At 49.0% G+C, this 21,984-nt stretch overlaps 1 protein-coding gene across 1 annotated transcript in view; it reads left to right on the top strand.

The window, feature by feature from the left end:
* OTOG (otogelin) overlaps positions 1–21,984 on the top strand; it is an 84,415-nt gene that overhangs the window by 28,283 nt on the left and 34,148 nt on the right. Inside the window, exons 20-31 of the mRNA XM_022555664.2 lie at positions 2–194; positions 1,534–1,608; positions 2,230–2,273; positions 3,795–3,954; positions 10,582–10,689; positions 13,415–13,553; positions 15,071–15,205; positions 15,499–15,645; positions 15,941–16,060; positions 17,960–18,076; positions 18,769–18,925; positions 21,928–21,954. Of these exons, the coding sequence (XP_022411372.2) occupies positions 2–194; positions 1,534–1,608; positions 2,230–2,273; positions 3,795–3,954; positions 10,582–10,689; positions 13,415–13,553; positions 15,071–15,205; positions 15,499–15,645; positions 15,941–16,060; positions 17,960–18,076; positions 18,769–18,925; positions 21,928–21,954 (1,422 nt within the window). The remainder of the gene's footprint in view (position 1; positions 195–1,533; positions 1,609–2,229; positions 2,274–3,794; positions 3,955–10,581; positions 10,690–13,414; positions 13,554–15,070; positions 15,206–15,498; positions 15,646–15,940; positions 16,061–17,959; positions 18,077–18,768; positions 18,926–21,927; positions 21,955–21,984) is intronic.

The raw sequence follows: 21,984 nt of genomic DNA, 5'->3' as shown, positions 1-21,984 counted from the left end.
GCACTGTCCTGTGAGGCTACCAAGGAGTACAGCCCCTGTGTGGCTCCGTGTGGACAAACCTGCCAGGACCTAGCCGGCCCTGAGGCCTGTGGAGTTGATGGTGGCGGCGACCTCAGCGGGGACGAGTGTGTGGAGGGCTGTGCCTGCCCACCAGACACCTATCTGGACACCCAGGCTGACCTCTGTGTTCCCAGGTGAGCAGGCTGGCTTGAGCTCTGTGTCAGGTGGTGATGAGGCTGGGGGTCTCCAGAGCATATGAAACTGGGGTGCCTGACTGGGCCTCTCATGTCCCTACTTCATCTCACAATCTCGGGGCAGAGCTTGGAGGGTAAGCTGGGTCAGTGGTCGGGTGGGCTTCCTCTTCTAGACACCCCTCCCCCTTCCCTGGCCTCTCTTCTCAGCTCTGGCTCTTTGCTCCAGCCCAGAACAACCCCGCAGAGCCAACAGGGTCTCTGCCCTCATCTCTCCTCTCCTTCCGCAAATCTTTACTGACCATGTATGTTCCAGACATTTCTAGGCCGCGGGAATTCAGCAACGAACAAAACAGAGTCCTGCCCTCACAGAGCTCACATTCTGGGTGGTGAGACAGATAATAAGCAAATAAACAGATCCTTCATGGGTCTGGTGGTAACAAGAGCCAAATACAGCCGAGTGAGAACAGAGGGTCCTGGGACAGGGAGGGGTTACTGTTATGTCATATGTCATCTGAAGTGAGCGTGGGAGGAAGGCCTTTCTGATGAGGTGACATTTGAGCAGAGATTTGAATGAAGAGTGCTCCAGGCGGAGGGGCACAAGGGGAAGGCCCTAAGACCTGCCTGTGGGCGTTCTCGGTGTGGCTAGAGGGCAGAGTTCGGGGGGAGGTGGGAGGTGGTGACCTCACCTCACAGGATCCTGGGGTTGACTGCCAAGGTCCTTGTTCCCCTCCAGGCCTATTTCTCCATCTGTAAAATGGTATCACATTCAACTGAATAATGGGGGAGCTGGAGAGAAGCCCCTTTAGGGCACATATTTGATTCACTCACTCAGAGACCTTTTTGAGATCCAGATGTGTGCCCTGCCCCGACCCCTTGAGTTTGAGCATTGCCAGGGAAGGGAGCCTCTGAGGGTTATATGGGGTGGAGGAGGATTTAGAGGGAGAAGGTGGTGAGAAGCACTGGGGTTGGATGAGTTCAGACATCCCTTCCAGCCCTCGACTGCTCTGCTCCAAGGCCTGCACTTGGCCGTAACCGGCAGGTGCCGTGGGAGGTATGTGAGAAGGCAACACAGTCTTTGGCCTCAGATGACCTACAAAGAGGCGCCTGCAGAGACGGTAGCATAAGGTTCTCCACCTTATGCTAGAAAGATGACGTATTTGGAGGGCCTAGCCTGGTGTTCACAGTATTTTAACAACCTGTGTGGTATAGGCACTGAGCCATCAGAACGGATGCTGGGTCTGAATGCCCCTGGCTGGCTGAGGGGTGGGGTCCCTGTCCTTGGCTGTTCCTGCCCCAGCTCCTGAGCTGGCCCACCTTTCTCTGTTCCCGGCTTGTATAGGAACCGGTGCTCCTGCCACTTCCAAGGAATGGATTATCCCCCTGGAGACAGTGACATCCCATCTCTAGGCCACTGGTGAGCTCCCTAGACAGCAGCATTATTATCTTCTCTTTATTATTATTATTTTTTAATTTTATTTAAAATTTTTTTTTGCGGTACGCGGGCCTCTCACTGCTGTGGCCTCTCCCGTTGCGGAGCACAGGCTCCGGACGTGTAGGCTCAGTGGCGATGGCTCACGGGGCCAGCCGCTCCGCGGCATGTGGGATCCTCCCGGACCGGGACATGAACCCACGTCCCCTGCATCGGCAGGCGGACCCTCAACCACTGTGCCACCAGGGAAGCCCTATTATTATTATTTTTAATCTTAGTCTGGCTGCGCCGCAGGGCATGCGGGAACTTCCCAGACCAGGGATCGAACCTGCGCCCCCTGCAGTGGAAGCGTGGAGTCTTAGCCACTGGACCACCAGGGAAGTCCTATTATCCTCTCTTTAAATGGAAGTTGCTGACTAAAGAAAATTCAGCAGTGCAAAACTTTCCATGAAGCGACACCCACCCTCCCCCTCTGCACAGGGAGCCAGGGACAGAAGTGGGCATGTCCTTCTGAATCCTGCAGTAACCTGAGTGCAGTAACTCGAGGTCTCCGGGCCCTGCAGTGACTGGGTGGGCTGATCCCAGTGCCTCTCTCTCTCTCTGCAGCCACTGCAAAGATGGGGTCATGAGCTGTGGTAGCAGAGCCCCAGGTAAGGGTGACAGGGAGGGTGGAGCCTCCTTCATGGTAGTGGGGTTGTGGAGAGGGGCGTGGAGAGCTCGAGGACAGACCAGGACAGGGACACCCCACCCCAGGTCTTGTGCCACACCGAGCCTTCTGTGTTCTTTGCCCTCTCGGGAAAGGTTCCAGCTTGGAGGGTGGCATTGTGAAATCCTGTCCCAACCTCAGCCCCACTCAAGTGGCTGTCCCTCCCGCTTCTCGAGGAGATGCTGAGACTCCATCTCCCTCAGGGGTAACCAGTTGGGGTATCTGAACAGTCCCTTGACCTCCCCTGGGTCCTGGATTTCCTCTGTCTGAACCATCATGTGTCTACTGAGGCTGACTCTGTGTCCAGTGCGGGATGTGGGATCACAGCAGTGGGGAGGATAGGCTGAGCCTTTGAGACGCTCACAGGCAGTAGAGATGGGGGCATCAGGGTGGCACACTGGTGGATCAGCCTGTGAGGGCCCTGGAGGTGGTAGGGCAAGGAGGCTGGAACCTTCAGGGAGGACCTCCTGGGGTGGATGATGCCACTAAGTATGGAGATTGGCACAGAGGAGATCAGAGAATAATCATATGGCAGGTGGCAAAGAGCAGGGCCTCCAAACTCAGGTAGCCCTGGGTTCAGATCCTGCCCAGCACTCACTACCTGTGCAGCCCTGGGTAACTCACTTCACCTCTCTGAACCTTCACTTCCTCTCTTGTATATAACCTAGATTCCTATGTTCTCCCCACATTTCATGTATGTCCCTGAGAGTGTTTTTCTTTTTGTTGTTTCTGGCTTCAGGTTTCTGCCCTTTAGGACTTTCATTTCATCTCCTGTAGCTATCCCTTTCTCTCTGTTCCATCCCAGGGTGGGCATAGAACTCAGACCCCCTTTATTGATTTTCCTAAAAAAGATCGCTCACATGGTATAAGTGTATACGGCCGACATGACTGAAGGCTCTGGGAGAGAGAGTGGGTTTATGTCACAGAAATACAGGTAAATGGGAAGTTGACTTCCATGTTGTTAAAAGTCCCCTGGCCACCTGCCACACTGCATGGCTATCCTCTTTCTGGCTCCTCTTCTGGTCCCTCTGGGGCACTTCCTCTCACCTTATCATGCCTTTGAAAGCAGAAGTGACTTCTCTCCATTATATGGGAAAATAGGGGATAGTAATACCTCACAGAGTTGTTGCAGGATCGAATAAGAAAATGCACATGAGGGGCCTGGAACAGTACCTGGTGGAAAGGACATGACCAGTAATTGGTACTGGTGGTGGTTGTCCTATGGTGGGACAGCACATACCCCTCCCGCCCACTGTGATGTGCGCTTGGGAACCCAAGGAATGCCTCAGGGGCAGCAAGGGCATGAGAAAGCATCAGAGCCCCATCTCTGCCTGCATCCTCCAGATGCTGGTCCCCAGGTCTCCCTGGCCCCCCCTGCTGCCCAGGAACCCACCCCAGGCCCAGGTGTTCCGAGCATCCTGCTGAGTGTCCAGGCTCTTGCCAGCACCACCCTCTCCTCTTCCAGCTGCTGCCTGTCCAGCAGGCCAGGTCTTCGTGAACTGCAGTGACCTGCACACCGACCCTGAGCTGAGCAGAGAGAGGACGTGTGAGCAGCAGTTGCTGAACCTGAGCCTGAGCGTGCCAGCCCGTGGCCCCTGCCTCTCGGGATGCGCCTGTCCCCAAGGGTATGTATCTGCGTTGCCATGGGCTACCACTCCCGAAGGCTGGCAGAACCAGGGACCGTAACGTGGAGTGAGGGGCAGGGAAAACCTCACACAGCCTTGCAGGGAGGCACCAGCCCACAGCTGGCCAGTGACAGTATAATGACCAGTGAGAATCTGAGAAAGAGCAGTTGGGTGGGGAGCCAAGCTGGAGGGGGATCCACCTGCCTCTGCTTCTCACCAGCATGTGGCCTTGGACAAGGAAGGGGCCTAGCTCCTTTGAGGCTCAGTTTTTCATCTGTAAAATGGGAATAATAATAATTCCTACCACCTCAAGAGATTGTTGGAGGATTAAGTGAGGTGCCAACCACTGGATGGGTGCCGGGCATACCCTAGAGGCCTCATGGGCTGAAGACTATGAGAGAGGAAACCCGTGTTTAGCTCTCAGCCTTCATCCCTGCAAAATTCTGACCAGGTGGAGGGCTCAGGCCCCTGTAATACTTGAAAAAGAAAGGCCCCACCCTGTGGAAGTAGTCTCCCTCCTGGGTGCCCGAGATGCTGCCATCACAGCTGGGTGATCTGCATGAGCTGAGTTTTGTAGGCCGCCTCATTGATGCTCTGCATGCCGAGGTGGCTGCAGGGGCCCAGCGCCCCGCTCTGCCAGTCCTCGTTCCTGATGCTGGTCTTGCTTCAGGTCTAGGCTGAGAAGACAGTTGGGCACCTCGTCCCATGACTTGGCAGCACTGGGCTGTGTCCTCAGCCTGTGCGGAGAACAGGGCTAAACTGGGAGTCCCAGCCCAGGCCCGGCAGCCAAAGCACGTGAGAAGGGGGTCAGAGCTTCTAGGGTCGGAAAGGGAGGGAATAGTCAGTTGGAGTTTCGCTGTTTATAAAACACCTTGATATAATGATCTCCTTCAATCTCAGAGCATCCTCGGGAGAAAGGAGGGGAGGATCATTATTCCCATTTTGCAGATGAAGACACTGAGGCCAAGGGTGGGGTGCAGGGAAGTGGTCTGCCCAGAGATCCATGACTCAAACCCAACTCTGCTTACTGCAAACCCTGCCCTTTGGCCAGAGCGTGCTGGCTCTGTGAGGCCTGGAGTCTGGTCCCTACACAGAGGTCATGATGTGGTTTATGAGCCTGCCCTTTCCCAGGCAAGGGCATCCACAAGGGAGCCCTGTGAGGTTTGGAGAACTCGCACAGGACCCTAGGCCCAAGACTCTGCATTTCTAACAAGCTCCCGGGGGTTGCTGATGCTGCTGGTCTAGGAGCCACACTTTGAGTAGCAAGGTTCTAAAGCAATGTCCAACATGAGGGATTAGTTTAACTCAGAAGATCCCGAAGCCAGAGTGGGGCTCCCTTTTCAGTCCCCAGGCTCCAAAGGGTAGGATAGGATGTGAAGATTTCTAAGGGCTCGGTGACTTTTGACGAGTTACATGACCACTTGGGCCACAGTTCTCTTGTCTGTGAGGCCCGGCTGGCTGTCTGCAGGACCAGTCTGAGCAGGACAGTACCTGAATCCTCTTCCTCCGCTTCTGGCCTCCCAAAGTTCAAGCCGGGTCCTGGCGCTGTGCAAAGAGCATCCACGGTCCAGAGGACTTAATGTTTGTCACTAGCTGTGTGATGTCGGACAGGTCACTTAATGTTTATGAGCCTGAGTTTGCTCACCTGTGAATTGAGGACAGTAACACCTACGGTGCAGGATTCTTGTGAGATTTAAAGAAGACAGCGGCTGCCAGGAGCCGGGCACAATAAGTGCTCCAGAGAAACTCGTCCTCTTCCCCTTCTTAGTGTTGAACCCCCATCACCTCTTGGGGTATTTGCCCTAGTGGCTCACGTGCTGTATCAAATGCCCTATGAGGAGCTTATACAGGGGCTTGTCAAAGGGAAATTGTTACAGCCTCAACAGAGGCCAGAGCTTCTCTCTGCATGCTCCTGTCTGTGGTGGGCACACAGAAGGTGCTAGGGATGCAGGCAGGTCTGCAAAAGGCCAGGAGGGAGCAGTGGATGGTAGGCGGCAGGAAAGGTCCCCTCCCCGGGTGGATGGTGGGGGCCAGGGAAGGGCCTGGGGGTGAAGATGGAAGGCGGTGAGCCAGCCCATCACTGGTGCCTGATGCAATCATGGAGAAAGGAAGGGCAAGAAACCAATATTTATTGTGTATCTACTAAGTGCCAGGCAGTGTGCCCAGGTCTATAATTAAATTCTCGCAATGACCTTGGAAGAAGGCGGCGTTACCCCTGTTTCACACATGAAAAACCGGAGGCTTAGAAAGGTTAAGCGGCTTCAGGTAGAGCACTGTGGATTAAGCACATGCTTTTTTATTATTTTCCCGCTTCCTCTGACTATCGCGATGACATGTTGGTAATGGAGTAAAAAAAAGTATAAATCACCAGGGACAAGGGGAGCAGGGATGGGATGACAGTGGCATGAGATGGGTCAATAGTTTTTGAAGAAGGAACGAGGGTGGCTATGTAGAAACTGACCTTGCAGAGCAGAGGATGACAGCTGATGCTTGTGGAGAAGGAAGGCCAAGGAGAAACAGCCTACATGGTGTTGACGGCTTGAGGAACAGGAGGCTCCAGGCATCTCAGAAAGAGGGGTGGTGGGAGCAAGACAGGAGGATGAGGTGCAAGTCTGGGTAAGGAGCAGTTAAACTCCTGGATTCCCTAACCCCATCCAGCAGAGAAAGGTGGTAAGAGTTTCTAGAAATGTCAAGTCAGAGGCTTTGATCTCAGGGACACAGGGAAGGATGAGATGTAGAGTGAAAATAGGGAGATTGACTGAAAGCCTGCTGGGACCCAGCCTTCTTCCCCAGCTTGGTTCCCAGGATGGTGGCATCAAAGTTTTTGCCTCCCAGGCCAGAAGTGAAAGATGATTCTTCTCCTGCAAATTGGCTGGGCCAAGAGATAAAAAACTCTAGAAACTGACATTTTGGGGGTTCCACAACAAAAATGATGGCCCCCCTCTTAAATATGGAGCTTCCAATCAATGTTTCGTGTCTCACTCTATTTCCTTTTAATTTTTTAAAAGTGAGGCATAATTTATATACAGTAAAACACACAGATTATAAGTATACAGTTTGCTAAGCTTTGATAAATTTATACCCTCTTGTAACCCACACCTCCATCAAGATAGAGAACACTTCTTTCCCCTCAAAAAATTCCTTTGAGCCTTATGCTTTTTCCTAGTTAGTGCCTCCCCCATCCCTCCACCATAGTTCTTTATTTTGGCATAGATAGTCTCTGCCTGTTCTAGAACTTCATGAAAGTAGAATCATGCAGTATCTACCCTTTGATGTCTGGCTTCTTCTCCTTAGCATATGTCTTTGAGGTTGATCCACGTTGTTGCATTTTCCAGTAGTTTGTTTCTTTTTATTGCTCAGTAGTATTCCATTGTATGAATATACAGTAGTTAAGTTATCCACTCAAATGTTGATGCATATTGGGGTTATTTACAGTTTGGGCTATTTTAAATAAGGCTGCTTTCTCTTGGATGAACAGTTCAGCATGGAAGTGAGTCCTAGGGTAGATGTATGTTTAACTACGTAAGAAATTGCCAGATTACTTTCTAAAACATTTGTACGGCTTCACCTTCTCATTGCGCGAGAGTCCTGCCTGCACCGCATCCTCACTAACACGTGATGTTTTCAGTCTTTCTCATTTTTGTTATTTTAGTGAGAACATAGCCGAATAGCATTATGGTTTTAATTTGTATTTCCCTAATGACTAATGATGAGTACTTTTTCATGTGTTGTTTGGCCATTTGTATGTCTTCCTTTGTAAAGTGTCCATTCGAGTCTTTTGCCTACTTTTTATTTAGCTGATTTTTTAAAAAATTGAGTTGTAGGGACTTCCCTGGAGGTCCAGTGGTTAAGACTCCACACTTCCAATGCAGGGGGCTCAGGTTTGATCCCTGGTTGGGGAACTAGATCCCGCATGTATGCCGCAACTAAGAAGTCCACATGCTGCAACTAAAGATCCCACGTGCCACAACTAAGACCCGGTGCAGCCTAAATGAATAAGTAAATAACTTTGCTTGTAAAAAAAAATTGAGTTGCAGAAGTTATAGATTCTGGATGCAAGTCCCTTGTCAGACATCTGTATTGCAAATATTTTCTCCCAGTCTGTGGTTTGCCTATCCATTTACTTACAGTGTCTTAATATGTCTAAAAACTTCTGATGAGCAGAAGGTTAAAATATTGGTGATGTTTACCTTATCACTTTTTTCTTTATGATTAGTGCTCTCTGTGTCCTAAGAAATCTTTGACACAGTTCCAAAGATATTCCTCTATGTTTTCCTCTAGGAGCTTTATAAATTTTGCTTTTACATTTGGATCTATAATCTATCTAAAATTATTGTATTTTGTATATGCTGTAAAATGGAGTTGTTTCATTTTATTTTTTCTGATGGATATCCAGTGGTTCTAGCCGCATTTAAAAAAAGACTTTACTTTCCCTATTGAATTGTTTTGGCACCTTAAAAAAAAAAATCAATTGACTATATAAATGTCGGTCTATTTCAGGACTCTATTTTTTTTTTAAACATCTTTATTGGAGTATAATTGCTTCACAATGGTTTGTTAGTTTCTGCTTTATAACAAAGTGAATCAGTTATACATATACATATATTCCTATATCTCCTCCCTCTTGTGTCTCCCTCCCACCCTCCCTATCCCACCCCTCTAGGTGGTCACGAAGCACCGAGCTGACCTTCCTGTGCTGCTTCCCACTAGCTATTTTACATTTGGTCGTGGATATATGTCCATGCCACTCTCTCACTTCGCCCCAGCTTACCCTTCCCCCTCCCTGTGTCCTCAAGTCCATTCTCTACCTCTGTGTCTTTATTCCTAGGACTCTTTATTCTGTTCCATTGATCTATTTGTCTATCTTTAGGCCAATATCACACTGTCTTGATTTTTGAAGGTTTATAGTAAGTCCTGAAATCAGAAATTGATAGTGTTCCGACTTTGTTCCTTTTCAAAGTTTTTTTGGCACTTCTAGGTCTTTGAATTCCAATGTAAATTTAGGACCAGCTTGTCAACTTCCACAAAACAGCCTCTGGGATTCTGATTGGGATTGTGCTGAATCTATAGGTCACTTTGGGAGAACTGACATCTTCATACTAGTGAGTCCTCCGATCTGCAAATATGTCATTATTGCTCCATTTACTGGGCCTTCTTTAATTTCTCTCAGCAGTGTTTCATAGTTTTCACCTAAGGTTTTGCACATTTGTCATTGAATTTATTTATAGATATTTGGTGTTTTTGTCTTTCATTCCATCTAAGTTGTCAAATTTATAGGCACATCTATGATGATTTTTCACCTAGTCTATCAGTAATGGAGAAGAACGTTGAAATCTCCAACTATAATTGTGCTTTTGTCTCCTTTCTCCTTTTAGTTCTATGAGTTTTTGCTTCTGTTTTTGAAGCTCTCATACTTGGTGCATGCCCATTTAGGATTCTTATGTTCTCTTGATAAATTGACTCTTTTGTTATTATGAAATAGCCCTCGTCATTGCTGTTAATACTACTTATCTTGAAGTTCTACTTTGTCTAATGTTAATATAGCCACTCTGTCTTGTGACTAGTGTTTGCATGATATCTTTCCCCATCATTTTACTTTTAGCTTATCTGTGCCTTTATATTTCAACTGTGGCTTTTGTAAACAAAATATAGTTGGGTCTCGCTTTTTTCACCAGTGTTACGGTTTCTCCCTTGTAATTAGAGGGTTTATGCATTTGCCTTTAATGTAATTGGACTGAGTTTAATACTACCATCTTGTTATTTGTTATCTGTTTGTCCTTTCTTTGTTTTTTCTTTTTTTCTTTCTTCTTTTGGGTTCAGTATTTTTTAGTATTCTATTTTTTTCTCCTTTATTGCATTTCAAGTATATATCCTGGTATTTTCTATTTTTGTGGTTCTCTAGAGATTACAATATGTATCTTTCATTTATCACAGTCTACCATGAATTAATGTTTCACCACTTTAGGTAGAATACTTGTAACAGTCTGCTTTCATTTACTTCCTTCTTGTCCTTTGTACTATTATTGTCATACATTTTACTTCTACGTGTGTTATAAACCCCACAATTCATTGACATTAATCTTGTTCTAAATGCTCAGTTATCTCTTAAAGAAATTAAAAATAATTAAAAAAATATTTACCAACATATTTTCTACTTTTGGAGCTCTTCATTCCATGTGAATCTGAGTTTCCATCTTCCTGAAAAATTCCCTTTAACATTTCTTTTCAGTGCAATCTACTAGTTACTCTGTGAGCCACCTGAGTAGGGAGGGTCAATGCCCATGTCCATGGTCTGTTCATTAGTATACATCTAGTGCCTATGGGACAACTGGCATCCAGCCTGGCTGGCGGGTGGGGGGCAGCATGTGGCTGGTAGAGCTGAGCCTTGCTTCCTGATGTATGGCAGAGACTTCTGAGCTGGGCCAAGTCTGTCTCTGGTTTTTCCAGTTACCGAGGTACCTCTGAACCCCACTGGGCAGCAGCAGGATGCTGTGGGTACGTGGCCACTCTCTTCCAGGGTAAATGCTGAGAGCCACTCTGGGGCATCCGTGTGGATACAGGGTCCTCCACAGGTGACAGAGATGGGAAGGGTGCTCTCCTGACCACCTGCTTGCTGTGTCCTTTTAGCCTGCTCAGACACGGGGATGCCTGTTTCCTGCCAGAGGAGTGCCCATGCACTTGGAAGGGGAAGGAGTACTTCCCTGGGGACCAGGTCATGTCTCCCTGCCATTCCTGGTAAGTGAGGGCCCCATCCAGGCTCTGCTTTTTGCTGGGGGTGAGGATGGACATGGGACGCACTATCATGGGTACAATCTAGCATCCCCCCTCAACCATGTTCATATTCATGTTGTGTGTTTCTGTGCTATGTAGGGGTTTGTGTATATATACAAGTGTACACATAGAAAGAATTTTGGGGAGTGTTTTTGTGAGTATTTACACGAATGTGAGTTTGATCAAACATGTATATGAATGTGTGTAGATGTGTATTTGTAATCATGAGGATGTGTTTGCATATGTATATGGATGTGCAAGTGTGGGCACGTGTCCAAAATGCATAGACTGCATATGTGAATGTATACGCACATGCATATGTATGAAAAGCTGGGCATTCATAATCCTGAATATGTTAGTGAATACATACAGTTATGAATTTGTGTATGTATACAGCTATATTTATATACATTTGTGTGCATCTCCATCCATTTAGTATGTGGGGACATGTATGTGCAAAGTGTGTGAATATGTGCACGCACTGGTTGTGCGTATTTGTATTTACATGTAAGTGAACAATATGTAAAATGTGCATTTGTGATTTCCTATGAATATGTACGTGCTTATATGTGCGAGTAAGTTTATATGTGAATATATTTGCACACTGTCTATCTGTTAATATAAGTATACATACGTGAGAGTGTGTGTACCTGGATTGAATTCTTTGAAAACGGGCTTGGGGCCAGTTCTGTAGAGCCTGCCCTGGGCCAAGCAGCAGGCAATGGAAGTGGGTAGAGACTCAACCTCCTAAATATCCTCCCAGGCTTCCACTGCTGCTGTGCCTAACTCATGTTAATTCACTTTCCAAAGGCTTGGCTCCTGGAAGTGTCTATGGTGATTCTTTTTTTAATTAACTTGTTTTCCCACTCTCCACCTGTCCTCTGCTTCTGGGAAAGCTGAGCATCTCTCCCACCTTGTAACCACCTAAATCTTGAGGTTCCCCAATGACCCCCCCCTCCCACAAAGGCCTTATAACTACCCCAACAGCTAATGAGGCCTTTCAACCCATGCCTTCCAGGCTGGGCGGCCTCTGTTGTGGCCTCCTTTGCCAGATGTCCTCTGTGTTCCTGGCACACAGAGGCATGTGGAGCCTCCCTGACATTCCCCCTGTGCCCTTGCGCCCCTGCAGAAGGCCCGACCTGGGCTTTCCAGGGCTCTGAGAGTCCAAGTGCTGCTCCAGCCCTGATGTGTCTGCAGGATCAAGGTGGCCCTGCCACTGCCCCAGGGCGTCAGGGGACACATCAGGGACCCCCTGAGCCCTGGCTCCTACAACTCTCTGGAAAATGGCCAAAGCACATCAGCTAGACTAGTGGGCCTAGGGTGAAGAGGGCAAGGAAACAGGACGAGGACCCCTCAAAGAGGTCTGGCCAGCTCATACCAGTGGGGGTCCCCACCCATTGGAACCTATTCCTTCTTAGCCCCACATCACATTCCAGTGACTGTCCAAGGGGTTGGGCTGGGCACAAGACCCTGTGTAAAGTAACTTCAGGTCAGGCTTGGTGTATTGATTCCTGGTCTGGTGTTTCGGAGATGGGTGTGTTCTGTATGAGCCCTTTCCAGCCACTCAGCTCCCCTGAACCCTACGTCTCTTGTAGGCTGAGGAAGGTCTCCTAGACTTCGGGATTCATCTCGCATTAATGAGTGTGTGCTCCATCTCTCTGCTCCCTTTTTATTGCAGAGCTTCTCAAAACAGTTGTCTATATTTGCTGCTTTCAATTCCTCTTCTCGCATTCTCCCTTCCATTCCACGAAAACTATCCCTACCAAGGTCACCGATAATCTCCATGGTGTTATATCCAGTGTTTATCACTTGGTCCACATCTTCCTAGACCTATTAGCAGCATTTGACACAGTCAGTCATTTGTTATCATTCTCTACCATCATACCTTTCTTCATGTGACTCTGGGATTCCCCACCCTCTTGATTTTTCCTCCTGCCTCTCTTTTTTTCTTTTGCGGTACGCGGGCCTCTCACTGTTGTGGCCTCTCCCGTTGCGGAGCACAGGCTCCGGACGCGCAGGCTCAGCGGCCATGGCTCACAGGCCCAGCCACTCCGTGGCATGTGGGATCTTCCCGGACCGGGGCACGAACCTGTGTCCCCTGTATCGGCAGGCGGACTCTCAACCACTGCTCCACCAGGGAAGCCCCCCCCCCCAATCCCCTTTATCTTGCTTCTTCCCCCCCACAGCACTCATCACCTTCTTACCCACTCTATTACCTACTCATGCTTACTTATTTAGTGTGTAGCTTCCTCCTCTAGAATATAAGCTTCACAAGGGCAGAGGGTTTTTGCTGTTTTGTTCACTGATGTATCTGAAACTCCTAGAATAATGCCTGGGATATGGTAGATGCTTATGACTTGTTGAATGAATGAGTGAATGAATGAACGATTGGAGTGGTAAAGAGAGTGTGGACGTTGGAGTCAAATAGATCTGGATTCAGTCTTGGCTCTGTTATTTGTTGGCTTAACCTCTCTGAGCCCCAGTATGTCCTACATAAAATGGGGACGCACCCTGCCACCCTTTGGGCATCTGTTGGAGGTCAATGATGTTTGTTGACCTCTGGCCCAGGGGCACACAATGGGTGCTCAATGGGCACACAGTGGGCGCTCGATGGGCAGTGGCTCCATCTTGGACATTCAGGGTGGGGGCAGGGCATGCCCTGTCAGGGGTCTGGGCATGTGTGTTTCAGTGTGTGCCAGCACGGCTCGTTCCAGTGCGCCCTCCACCCCTGTGCCTCCACCTGCACCGCCTATGGCGACCGGCATTACCGCACGTTTGATGGGCTCCCATTTGACTTCGTGGGAGCGTGCAAAGTGCACCTGGTCAAGGTTAGTGCCTGGGTGTGTACCAGCTGGCTCTACAGGGACCCAGAGCAGCTGGTACATAATTAGGTGGGTGGGAGGATCTAAGCCCTGGTGTGTGGCAATTTAGAGACGCAAGATTGGGGCTGGACAGAGCCCACCAGTCTGCCTGTCCTCCTGCCAGTCACCATTATAACCTTGCCCCCTTGGGTGCCAGTGGTTTTTCTGTCTGTAATAGTAAAAGCAAATGCTTTCTGGGCTTTTATTATACCCCTGGTGGTCTACCAAGCCATTTTAAAGCATTATTTCACTTAACTCTTACAGCAAGACAGAGTTTATTGAGCCCATGTTATAGCTGGAGTAACTTGGGCTTAGGGAAGTTGGTATCTCACCCGAGACCACACAACTAGTCAGGGACAGAATTGGGGTCAGGTTGGAACCAAGAAATCTGACTGGAGAGTTGGTGTGCAGGCAGGATCCCCTCCAGAAGGAGAAAAGGGTACCAACAGGGTGGGTGGGAGAGTGCCTCAGACACATTCAGGGACCTTGGTTTTGCTAAGGGCCTGTCCATCTCATTATATGATAGTAAAAGTAACAGTAATAATAATAATAATAATGACAAACCTTCTATGGAATAAGTCCTATCTATGGGGCAGGCACTGTGCTGGGGTCTTTCACATAATTTCAATAACTCCACAAGACAAAGATTATAGACCTTGTTTTATTTTTTAAATTTCAAAGGTTTTGCATGCTCTTCACTAACATTTAAAACAATATAGAAGCATATATTAAAAACAAATATTCCTCCTCACATCTCTTCTGTTCCTATTCCCTGCTGAATAAGCACTCATAACAGCTAGGTGTGAATCCTGCAAGATCATTTTCCATAAGACAGACAGACAGACAGACAGACACACACACACACACGTTTTGTTTAATTTCTATGAATAGAATCCTGCAATTTGGTTTTATCACTTAATAGTATATTTTGGACATTATCTCATAGAGTCAGTAAATTTTTCTTCTTCTTTTTGTAGAATTCCACAGAAAAGATGTACTCTAGTTTGTTTGGTAATTCGCCATTGATGGACATTTCTGTTGTTGTCAATATTTAAATGCTCAATGAATACTTGTGTGGATGTGTCTCTAGACGCTTAGAAGTAGAATTGCTATAAAAGTTATACGTTTAGAAATGTTGTCCAGTGCCTGCAAATTGCCCTCCAAAAAGGCTTACATTACCATCATCAGTGTGTGTAAGACGGTGCCCCTTCCCCTACAACCCTGTCAACACCAGTCATCCCTATTATATATTCATTCATTCCCTCATCAGACACTTTTTGGAGAATCCCTACATGCTAAACACTGTACCAGGCACCCAAAACAAAACTGAACTTCAGAGAACTGAAGTAAGTTGCCCAGAGTCACAGCTCATATGAAGTAGAAGTGGGTGGAAAACTATTTCAGAGTCTGTGTCCCCCTACCGCATGCCTCTCATCAGAATCTCTTCTCTCCCTGGTTTATTGCACTAACTTATTTCTCCTCAGAGCACATCAGATTTCAGCTTCTCTGTGACTGTAGAGAACGTAAACTGCTACAGCTCTGGCATCACCTGCAGGAAATTTATTTCCATCAACGTCGGGAACTCACTCATCGTCTTCGATGACGACTCAGGAAATCCCGTAAGGCCTGGTGCAGGGGAAGGTTGTATGGACAGTTTGCTGGTTAATAGGGGGCAGAAGAGGGCTAAGGACTGGTTTCCTTACCACAGCACTTTCTCTTGGCGCCACTGAGTCCGCAGCCCAGATTGAATTCCTTGGCCACGGCCAGGAGCCCAGAGGTCAATGTCAGGGCGTGAGGGAGGCAGAGGAATTGGTGAACTCCTGGGGCCGGGCAGTGACTTGTAGCCAGGACCAGCTGACCCAGGTGTTGGGGGACACTCTGGCCTCAGGAATGGCCACCTCTGTCCCCCTAGAGTCCGGAGAGCTTCCTGGATGAGAAGCAGGAGGTCCACACGTGGCGAGCAGGGTTTTTCACGCTGGTGCATTTCCCACGGGAACACGTCACCCTCTTATGGGACCAGAGAACCACGGTGCACATTCAGGCGGGGCCACAGTGGCAGGTAGTCATGTGATCAGTGACCCTCACGGGCCCTGTGCTCCTTCCTAGAGCCAAGCCACCCCACTGGGTGTCCTTGCATGAGCTGTACCCTCGCCAAAGAGCCAGGAGCTTCATGCCTGCTGTCCTATCTGCCCCACCCGACTCTGGGCCCCTTCTCCTCTGACTCTTCTCTCTCTGCACACTGTGACCCCAGTAGTTGCTTCTGGGCCCACGACAGACTCCTAGGCTCAGGGCGACCCCTCTGCCTGTGGCTCACCCTCGGAATGCCTGAAACTGACCATTCTCTCTTCTTTCAGGGCCAGCTGGCAGGACTCTGTGGGAACTTTGACTTAAAGACCATCAATGAGATGAGGACCCCAGAGAAGTTAGAGTTAACTAACCCCCAGGAGTTTGGTGGCAGTTGGGCTACAGTTGAGGTAAAACCTCTCCAAGCTGGCTCACTCCTCTCACCCAAATGGACCCTGGTCACACGGAGAGAAACTGGCCACAGGTCAGGGGAGAGGGACATTGGTGCAAGGCTGCTCCTGCAACCTCTCTCTCAGCTTCTGACCCAGCATCCTCAGCCCTGGACTCTGTCCTGTGGCCTGAGGACATGCACCATCCCATCTCACACATCAGACCCCAGACCAAGCCCTGGTAGGAGGGCTGAGGCTGGGAAGGAGACAAAGTCTCTGTCCTAGGAGAGATGACCACCTAGTAGGGAAGATGAGTCTTGTTGAAGCATTACCATTCTTACCCATCTCTGTGCCCCTGTGCCTGGCGATAGGTCTGGCACACAGGAGAGACCAAGAGAGACCCGCATGGGTTGGGGCAATTAGAGAAGGCTTCCTGAAGGTGGTGGCACTAGTGTGGTACTTAAATGATAGACCATATTTGGATGGAGGAATGTATCAGAGAGAGGGAGGACAATATTAGCAGAGGCAGAAATGATAGGGGATGTCTCTGAGGTTTGGGAGATGTCTGAGGCTGCCAAGCTGTGAGCGATGGGGGGAAACATCACTGAGCTGACAGCAGGAGATCTGGGTTCTTGTCTTATTCTTTTACTTAAAAAGTTACTTTATTTTGTTTTTCTTTTGTTTTATTATTTGGGGTTCTTGTGTTAGATCATCCAGTGACTTGCTGGGTGACCTTGAGTAAGTCCCATCTTCTCTGTGGTTCTCTGTGAAGTGAAGGGGCTGGGAGAGGGATAATGGATAGATTTCACTTCATGTGACAAATCTGATCAGTCAGATGAGGCTGCCTGGGCAGCTATGTTGAGAAATACCAACACTTGTGTCAGGCTCAGCTGGAAGCACTGTGAGTGATTAGTTATGTCTGCCATGGGTGCTGCATTAGAGAGTGGTGATATGAGTGTTAGATATTTGCCTTTCCTGGACCGAGTGATCTTAGGTTCCTAGTTCTCTGTTGGGGAGTAGGTGGAGATAAGCCTATGTAGACTGGTGTCAGGGGAGCAGTTAGTCATGGCCTGGAGCTAAATGTAATCCTGAGGTGGGGCAAGGCTGTTCTCACAGCCTCAGAAAAGTATGCTCTAACCCATTCCATTTTAGAGAAGCTGAGTGGGTGACTCACCTTTATTGCTTCCCTCCTCTCACCCTTCACTGTCATTTCTCTCTCAATAATCCGCTTAGGCATACCCTGGGGGGCTCTAGTGACAATGTAGGCCGGGGGAGGAGGTTCAGCAGACATCAGGGAAATCTGTATTAGTTTTCTATGGCTGTGTAACACAATAACTGCGGACTTAGCAGTATCCAACCACACACATGTGTTATCTCACAGTTTCTGTGGGTCAGGGGTCAGGGCACAGCTTGATTCGGTTCTCTGCATACAGTATCACAGGCTGCAGCCAAGGTGTCAGCCAGGGCTGGGCTCTCATCTGAAGGTTCGACTGGAGAGGGATCTGCTTCTCTGACCACTCATGTGGTGTTGACAGCCATTCCTTGTAGTCATAGAACTGAGAGCTTTAGTTTTTTTGTGAGCTGTTGGCCCAGGACGACCCTCAGCTCCTAGAGACCACCCACCATTCCTGCCACGTGCCATTCACAGCCAGCAAGGGAGAGACTCCAGCCACATGGGCTCTGCACTCTTATATAACATGACAGTGCAGTCACTGGCACATAACCACATCCATGTGTCACCTTTGCTGTCTTTTGTCGACTTGTCAGTTTGGTCCCTCCCACATTCAAGGGCAGGGGATTATACAAGGATGTGAACACAGGAGGCCGGGATCAAGGGAGCCACTCTAAGAGTCTCCACCACATCAGGCAACAGGCATTTGAGGGGTAGGGAGATCAACAGCGCTGCCTTTGCCCCCTCAGTGCCCAGACACCCTCGACCCCCGAGACACATGTGTCCTGAATCCTCTCCGAGAACCCTTTGCCAAAAAGGAGTGCAGCATCCTGCTCAGCGAGGTGTTTGAGACCTGCCACCCTGTGGTGAGTGGACTCCAGGCTTGGCTACTCCTGGGCCCCCTTCCCACCTCCCTGGAATCCCTTCTGCTCTCAGACCCTCCATGCCTTGGAGAGACACCTCAGGTCTAGAGGAAGGATTCACCTCTGCCATTCCCTTGCCTCTGGTCTGCTCGGATGAGTCTGCCCTGTTTCCCTGGGACAGACACAGTCAAACAGCTTCTGTGCCCTTTTCAAGCCTATCTCAATCTGGCTCTTCCTCCCAGTCAGGAAGTTCTTCTGAATGGTGAACACAGACCCCTCATGCTGTGGCATCAGCCCTCAGTGGAGACAGAGGAGAGCTGGTGCTCAGCTCTGCATGGCCCCCTCCAGGGCCTCGAAGGCTGCCGTCAGATGGGCTTTGGCTGTCTCTGGCCCTGGCTGGGGGTTCACACCCCACGTCTGTTTCTCAGCCACACCCTAAGCCCTTGGATCCAATAGCCTAGGCCCAAGGAAGGAGAAAGCTTAGTTCTCAAAAGCAGGGTCTACCTGGGTCACGGAGTTAACGTTTCCCTCTCAGCTGCCTGCCTTTCTGTCCTCACCCCACATGGGCAGCTCGCCCCATCCTGTGGTCCCTTCACGTTTATGCTGCTCCCTGAGGCTGAGTGGCATCAGCCCAGAAGCTGAAGGGCTAACATTCAGGGTCTGTCCTCTGACATCTGACTTCTGACTTCCTCTAGGTCGATGTCACTTGGTTTTACTCAAACTGCCTGACAGACACATGTGGGTGCAGCCGGGGCGGTGACTGTGAGTGCTTCTGTGCCAGCGTGTCTGCCTATGCCCACCAGTGCTGCCAGCATGGGGTGGCCGTCGATTGGAGGACCCCGCACCTTTGCCGTGAGTATCCAGACCAGTCACCCGAGGGGGAGAGTGGGGCCCCTTCTGTGGGCAGGCCTGTGGGGTCCCATCACTCTGGCTTGTGCTTATCATTCATTGAATTCTTATAACTACCCTGTGAAGTAGGACTGTTTATTCCTGTTTTACAGTTGGAGAAATGGGCTAGAAAGAGAGAGATTAAGTAACATGCTCAAGGTCACACAGGTTGGTGGAGGAGCCAGGGCTCATCTCCATTGCAGATGGTCTGGCTGCAAACCCATGCTCTTAACCACTTTACCAGAGGAGTCAGGAGCCCTGGGTTCCAGACCCAGAGCTGCCATTTGCAAGCTGTGTGACCTCAAACAAGTCCCCCAACCTCTCTGGGGCTCCATTTTCTCATCTGAAAAATAGGAATAGACGTGTCCCACCAGGTTTATTGTAAGGGTCAAACGAGATAGTGAATGTGAAAGCCCTTTGTCAGGAGAGACTCATGGGGTCCATCAGAGGCATCACAAGATAGCAGTTTTTCTGGAGCACTGGTGGTCTGCAAATGCTTTTGGTTGCACACTCCTATCAAGTGAAAACATTTTGAGCACACACAACATGTGTGTGTATATATATATATATATATATATACACACACACACATACACATAGATGCATGTACGTATATATGTACTATTAGTAGTGTAAATGTATGTCACAAAACAGATACAAAAGTAAATATTTAAAAGATGAAATAAAATTCATAGAAATTTAAATGATTAATTAATTGATTATTATTTGTTTCTGCATACCAAACATCTTCCTGGTGCAAGACGCCTCACTTTGTGGTGCAGTGGTTATTATACAGGTGCTGGGGCCACACTGTCTGCGTTCAGACTCCAGTTCCACCAAGCAGGGTGACCTGGGGCATGTTCCTTATACTCTGACTAGTAATTGAGGGTTAAGAGAACTGTACCTTCCTTGCAGGGAGCTGTGAGATTTACGTGAGAAAATGCAGGTAAAGCACTTGGCACAGTGCTTGTGCCAAAGCCGAGGTTGCTGTCATTTTTCGTGGGGACATGGGTGCTGGCACGACAGCTCCAGGCAGGATGACCTCAGGAAGGAGATGGAGCAGAATCTGCCTTTGGCTTCCTTTTTCTTTGCCCATTTTACCGTGAGCCTCTTCTGTCACAGAAGCCTTGGGTCCTCATGCAGTCTGCTTCTCCTTCTACTTCTCTGATAAAAATCCTTCAGGAAGGAGAAGGGAACACACGTTTACTGAGAATCTACTGTGTGCCAGGCCCTGTGCCTTCTGTGCATTAACTCACTTAATATTCAGGCCTAGGGTGAAGCAAGTGAGGCCAGTTCCTGGAGCACAAGATTTAAGGGGGTACCAAAAAAGGCAATTTTTTTTTTTTTTTTTTGCGGTACGTGGGCCTCTCACTGTTGTGGCCTCTCCTGTTGTGGAGCACAGGCTCCGGACGCACAGGCTCAGCGGCCATGGCTCACGGGCCCAGCTGCTCCACGGCATGTGGGATCTTCGGACCGGGGCACGAACCCGTGTCCCCTGCATCTTCAGGCGGACTCTCAACCACTGCGCCACCAGGGAAGCCCCAAGGCAATATTTTAAGGCAATATTAAAAAAAAAAGAAATCAAAACTAATGCAGAAACATCTCTGATGAACAAAATATCACAATTTTAAGTAATGACAGCCTCCATATTGTTGATTTTTCCTTTTGCCTCAGGCTCCAGTATGGCTCAGCAAGGTGCTGTCACTGATCTTGTCTATTTTAAAATTTTGATATTTTGTCCATCATGGATATTTTGCATTAATTTTGCAATTAAAAAATTGTATTAAAATATTACATACCCTGATTACTGAGATTTTTGAGGTCCCCCTAAATTTTGCACCTGAGGTGAGCACTTGCCTTACCGCAGTCCAGGCCTCCCACGCCTGTGGGGCAGATGGTAGTGGTAGTCCCCGTCCTACAGAGGAGGGCACTAAATTTCAGAGAGGTTGAGAAACTTGTCTCGGTATGCACAGCTGATGAATGAGAGAGATGGGATTTCAGTCCAGGTCTGCGGGTCTCTAGAGAGTTGGCTCTTGACGACTTCTCTGGGCGACCTCTCATTAACCTGGTACACAGTTGAAACCAGATACTTGGAGATCTTTTAATTTTCGAGTTCAGTCTTCTGAGTCCACAAGTGAGGAAAAGCACATACTTACCCATAGCCACGTGGTGGGTCAGTCTGCTGATTCCTGGTGCTGTTTCCAGAGGGCAATGCCAAATGCAAAGAAATAGTGTTCATCATGGGGCTTTGGGGGTGTGGGGTGGAGTTGGTGGCTGTCTTCAGACCATGCCTGTGAGTGAGGGAGACCCCTCCTCAGCCTTTGTCCCAGGTCTACTCGGTCAACTGGCTTTTCATGGTCTTGCTCCTGGCTTCAGGTCCCCCCTGCAAAATCCCCAGCTTATCCCAGCGGACTGAGGAATCCGTGGCCTACGTGCCAGGGGAACAAGCTGTGGTGCTGTGCTGCGCCACTAGGGGGCGTATGGAGCACATACTTGGAGGAGCTTATCAAAACCTGATGGAGACTGCACCCAGGGGCCTGAAAAAGGCTTGGATTCTGGAGGCCCTGGGTCCCTTCCTACTCAAGGCTGTTGAAAGACCGACTTCTATCTTGTGCTTGCATTCCTCCAGGACCTTCCACGACATTTCCGATTGGAAATTGCCCTTTGAGGTCACACAAAACATACCCTTCTGTCCCAGCATTCATTCATTCATTCATTCATTCATTTGGTACATGCCGAATGCCTACTCTGGGCCAGGCTTTGAGCTTTGTGTTAGGGGCACAGAGAGGGAGCCATTGTATTTCCTACACCTTAAGATATCTGGATCTAATGACCATGTCTGAATCTTGGTGTTTGGGAGACAGGCCAGGTCCACCCCTTGGGGAAGGAGAGAGGGCTGGGATGGGGCTTTGGCCCTGCGCATCTGTTCCAGGCTTCTCAAGAAGTCTCTGTTCTCTCTCTTTCAGCACATGACTGTGACTTCTTTAACAAAGGTAAGCTCATCCTCCCCAGGTGGAGCCTTG

This window comes from Delphinapterus leucas, chromosome 7, assembly GCF_059928025.1.
Source record: "Delphinapterus leucas isolate spDelLeu-1000000601 "Yukka" chromosome 7, BTC_Dleu_Yukka2, whole genome shotgun sequence".
NCBI classification, from domain to species: Eukaryota; Metazoa; Chordata; class Mammalia; order Artiodactyla; family Monodontidae; genus Delphinapterus; species Delphinapterus leucas.
Note: the sequence above shows the minus strand (reverse complement) of the source record. Positions and strands in the feature narration are given on the sequence as shown.